Here is a 5,506-nt window from a genome sequence, read left to right as displayed (position 1 = left end):
GTAATATCAGTAGTATTAGTAGAATGAGTATTATCAGTAGTATAAGTATTAGTAGTAATATCAGTTATATGCACATTAGTAGTAGTAGGAGTAATATCAGTAGTATTAGTAGTAGGAGTAATATCAGTAGTATAGGTAATATTAGTTATATGAGCATTAGTAGTAGTAGGAGTAATATCAGTAGTATAAGTATTAGTAGTATTATAAGTTATATGCACATTAGTAGGAGTAATATCAGTAGTATTAGTAGAATGAGTATTATCAGTTATATGAGCATTAGTAGTAGTATGACTAATATCAGTAGTATTATTTGCACAGAGTATAAGAAGTATTATTGTCGTTTGTATTAGTAGCAGCAATTTCTCTTGACCTTATTATTAGTGTTGGAGTAACATTACTCTCCAATCCTCAGACTTCCATCTCATCACACTCACATCCCGGACACTCTACAGACCACCCTCATAGGAGAATCAAGGGTCTCCTCCCCCCTGACACCTGCAGACACATCACCTCTGCCTGTGAAGCTGCTGACAAGTGAGGTTCTTGATGTAGGACCCCCTCGGCCTCATGCCATCATTGGGGGGCTCTCTTCTTTACCTTGCCACCACCCCGCCACTTGCTTCTTTGCTTTCTTCTGAGCAGTAAGTTCAGGACTGAAGGTTCCAGTTGAAGTTTCATATTTTTTTTTTTCTTGAACATCTGTCACAAAGAAGGAAACCAAAAAGTGACATCACTTCCCCAAAAAGAGGGGACCCAGAGTGAGAGAGCAGCGCAGGCTCACACACACCCGGCCTCTGCTGCAGAACCTCACCTGGACATGGCCTCCTCCTGAACCTCCTGCAGCACCTGCTCCTCAGCACCACAGGAGGTGCCATGGATTGTACCATCAAGGTAGGTGATGATGGAGCTGCAGGGGAGCCGGACACCATGGTCTGCAGCCACCCCTTCCTTCTTCCCCTGTGACACTCAGCCCTGGGGCGGTTATTCCGAAGCCCCCACTCTTTCCTTTTGGTACCAGATTTCCTCTTCCTTTAGTGGTTCATGTCTCAGCTTAAATAACAACAAGCAAAACCTCCAGTTCTACAGCTCAGAGCTGGGACCTGTGGAAGGACAGCACCACCCATGGGGACTAAGATGGGGAACCCACTGGAGACACTTGGGGGGCTCAACACATCTGGGGGGCTGCATCCCCCACCTGCTGTCATTGGAAAAGAAGGGAGGAAGAGTGGCTGGTGCTCAGGATCCTGGGGATGAACAGGTGGGTGATGGGATAGATGGTGCCCCAGAGAGCATGGCAGAGGAGACTCCATCAGGTGCAGGGTACACAGGGGAGACCTCCACCCCATACATGGAACAATGTAAATATATTATACAGTGATAGCCCCAGTAAGGAGTTATATATTATCATATGATGGGGAATAATAGTAATAAATAATAATGTAGTGTGTGTGTATATATATAATTTATTACTAGTATATATTAGTATTATATAGTGTGCGTATGTGTGTACTTTAAAATATTATATATTTTTTTTAGCAATTTGGAGAGTTCTTAGGAATCCATAAATGGTAGAAATATGCAAAATAGAATTAATATAATTTAGATTGAATAAGTTTATAGTCATTATTTAGATCATTAACTTCATATATTTATTATTTTCACATCCTACATATGTGTGTTCTGTCATTTAATTTAAATTTTTGTGTGTATAAGCTTATATATATATATATATATCACACACTAATTATATATTATACGCACAATTTTATATATATATATATACACACACACACACTATATATTACACTATATTACACACAAAATATATCACACACACAATATATATTATACACACACTATATATTACAAACAAATTATATTATATATATATATACACTCACACACATACTATATATTACACACATTATATGTTGCACACAAATCATATTACACACATATATATATATATATATATATATATATATATATATATTACACACAAATTCTATTATGCACACACACACACACACACACACACACACATCCATAGATATAGATATAGACGCGCTCATTGTTTTGGTATCATTTTTCTCTTATACTTTGTTACATATTTTATTTCTTTATTATTTTTATTTATATTTGAAGTTTATTTATTTATTGTCGGCTTTTCTTCTGCTCTTTCCATCCTTCCGAGGCTTCATATATTATTATCTGTAGAAGAAATAGAATCATTTGCTGCGCCCCTCGGACATTTTTGCCCCCACTAATAACTTAGCAGTCAGGGCGGAGGAAGGTTCATTGTAAACTGCGGCTGAAGCTCCGAAATGATTTGGGTAATTTAGTAAAAGATAAAGAGAGACCCGGGATCTGGGCGCGAAATAAAGGGGGGGGGGATGATGATGATGGTGGTGGTGGTGGTGATGATGATGATGATGATGGTGGTGGTGATGATGGTGGTGATGATGGTGGTGATGATGATGATGGTGGTGGTGGTTGTGGCAGCTGCAGTGTCAGGGAGACTGTCGGGGGGGGGGGGGAATGATGATGATGATGATGGTGGTGATGATGATGATGGTGGTGATGGTCGTGGCAGCTGCAGTGTCAGGGAGACTGTCGGGGGGGGGGATGATGATGATGGTGGTGATGATGATGGTGGTGATGATGATGATGGTGGTGATGATGATGATGGTGGTGATGGTCGTGGCAGCTGCAGTGTCAGGGAGACTGTCGGGGGGGGGGGTTCACATTTGTATTTGGTGTCATTTTTAAATTATCCATCATATTTTTATTCATCTTTTTAGATTTACTCCTTTATTTCCGGTTTTTATGATGTTTTTATTGCTTATATTTCTATGACCTTTTTATGTGATTATTGACTTATTTATTTCTGCATTTTTTTTAGTTTGTATTTATTCATTTTATACTTATTATTTTATTGATTTGTTATTTTATTTAGGGATATTCCGTTATTTATGTATTTTATGGATTACACAGTTATTTTATTTTTAGATCCATTATTAAGTTCTATTTGTTCATTACTTTTTATTATTTTTTATTTCGTTATTTCTATCTTTTTTATTTTAGATTTAGTCATGTTATTTATGCGTTTATCGATTATACCCCGTATTTATTTATTTCTATTCTAGAATTTAAATATTGGTTTAATTATCTCTCTTTATTTAATTCGCTATTTATTTTTTTAATATATTTCTGAAATTAATTATTTCCTACATAATCTTTTTTTAATAATTGTACCGTTTTCTAGACCGATCTACCGAGGACATCGATATTTGTCCAAATGAAACATTATAAATACCTTCTTTACACCAGCGGCTGTTTGTTCTTCATCTGTGATGAAACTACAACTCCCATCATGATGAGAGTTGTAGTATCATCACAGTTGGAGAGTCACAGGTTGGAGACTATCGATTATATTTTAAGTAGTGATGCATTTGGTGACGATATAAGCTGACGTATATATACGTCATTATACAGAATTGATACATGATGGAAACATCCAGATACATGGATATTTCTGCAGTTTATAGAAGGTTTTCTGGTGTCAGTGACGGTTCAGGATCAGGACAGTTTTATAGAAAATGCTTCTTAGTAACAGTTTTTGTTAAGTTTTGTATATGAGGAAGCTGCTATTTCCGCAAAGAGCAGCAGATTCGGAGAGGGGGGGGGGGTGTTAACCCGCTTAGGGGGAGAATTGTTACATAGAAACTGATGTAGCAGAGCTGGTGTGTCATTGTATAATGTGTCATTTTATGTAAAACCATAGGATTGTAACATGAATGTGAGTATCACCAAATGACACACTCAGCTCTGCTACATCTCTATACTGTTTTTGTTGTTGTTGTTGTTGTTTTTTTTTCATATTAGGCATCCATAATAATAGATGCAGATGTAAAGACACATATAATAAATGCTGATATCGTGAGTTGTGGTACAAGACAAACCCAGCTCTGCTACATCTCCATATTGGATTTCTAAATTAGGTATCCATCAAAAAAAACCTTTTGTTTAGGACACCAGAAAGCACACAACTGTTTACCTATTTATTATTTTTATGAAGTACAGATGTAGCAGAGCTGACTTGGTCATTGAACTCTTTGGCACTGTGTCTTAGTTCAGTGTGATGACTGAGCAGATAATGTGGTGGACTTTACCTGCAGTCCCATGTTAAACTACAGGTAATCATTTAATGTTTTGGACGCCAGAATGCATATAACTATTGAAATGCAGTGTACAGATGTAGCTTGAACTATTTGGAATTGTGTCATTGGTATATTGTGATGACTGGCAGGCTTTACCTGCAGTCCTGTGTAAAAACAAATACATATATTTATATATTATACGCTGATAACTTGAGTTGTGTCACAAGACAAAATGCAGTAATTGTAGACAGATATAGCAGAGCTGAGTTTGTTAAACGGTACTTTGCTGCAAATACGAAGGGGTTCAAGCACCTAATGTTGTGTTCCGGAAACCTGGAACAATTGCGTCAGAAAGTAGAACGTATACAATTTTGCCCTGTGTATTAACGCAATTGCGCAATTTTTCTGTTCAGCCCTAAGGGTATGTTCACACGCTGAGAGGCAGTTACGTGTGAAAAGACAGACTGTTAACAGCTGCCTCGTTTCACACGTAAAAGCTCCTCCTCGTAATTTACGAGGCGTCTGAGACGCTCTAAGGGTATGTTCACACGGCCAAATTTCAGACGTATACGAGGCGTATTATGCCTCGTTTTACGTCTGAAAATATGGCTACAATACGTCGGCAAACATCTGCCCATTCATTTGAATGGGTTTGCCGACGTACTGTGCAGACGACCTGTTATTTACGCGTCGGCGTTTGACAGCTGTCAAACGACGACTCGTAAAAATACAGCCTCGTCAAAAGAAGTGCAGGACACTTCTTTCAGACGTTTTTGGAGCTGTTTTCTCATAGACTCCAATGAAAACAGCTCCAAAAACGAGTTGGTAAAAAAATGAGTTGGTAAAAATGCGAGTTGGTAAAAAACGTCTGAAAAGCAGGGTCTGTTTTCCCTTGAAAACAGCTCTGGATTTTCAGACGTTTTGGTTGACTACGTGTGAACATACCCTTTAGGTAAATAACAGGTCGTCTGCACAGTACGTCGGCAAACCCATTCAAATGAATGGGCAGATGTTTGCCGACGTATTGTAGCCATATTTTCAGACGTAAAACGAGGCATAATACGCCTCGTATACGTCTGAAATTTGGCCGTGTGAACATACCCTAAACCTTGAGCCGTGCTTCATTGATTTCAATGAAGAACGGCTCAAATTACGTGGCAAAGAAGTGCCCTGCACTTCTTGCCGAGGCAGTATATTTACGCGTCGTCGTTTGACAGCTGTCAAACGACGACGCGTAAATTACAGGTCGTCTGCACAGTACGTCGGCAAACCCATTCAAATGAATGGGCAGATGTTTGCCGACGTATTGCAGCCCTATTTTCAGACGTAAAACGAGGCATTATACG

At 38.4% G+C, this 5,506-nt stretch overlaps 1 protein-coding gene across 2 annotated transcripts in view; it reads left to right on the top strand.

Annotated features, from left to right (window-relative positions):
• Positions 1-798: 798 nt before the first annotated feature.
• The window catches only part of LOC142661657 (Friend leukemia integration 1 transcription factor-like), a 29,565-nt gene continuing 24,857 nt past the window's right edge, over positions 799-5,506 (top strand). The window contains exon 1 of one of the 2 annotated variants that reach the window (XM_075839079.1): positions 799-891. In XM_075839079.1, coding sequence (XP_075695194.1) covers positions 874-891 — 18 coding nt within the window. In that variant the 5' untranslated portion in view covers positions 799-873. Of the gene's footprint in view, positions 892-1,189; positions 1,259-5,506 lie in introns of those variants that run through there. The other variant, XM_075839081.1, reaches the window with a different exon arrangement.

Source organism: Rhinoderma darwinii, chromosome 10, assembly GCF_050947455.1.
Source record: "Rhinoderma darwinii isolate aRhiDar2 chromosome 10, aRhiDar2.hap1, whole genome shotgun sequence".
In the NCBI taxonomy this organism is placed as follows: domain Eukaryota; kingdom Metazoa; phylum Chordata; class Amphibia; order Anura; family Rhinodermatidae; genus Rhinoderma; species Rhinoderma darwinii.
The sequence above is the reverse complement of the archived record's forward strand: the minus strand, read 5'-3'. Positions and strand labels throughout refer to the sequence as shown.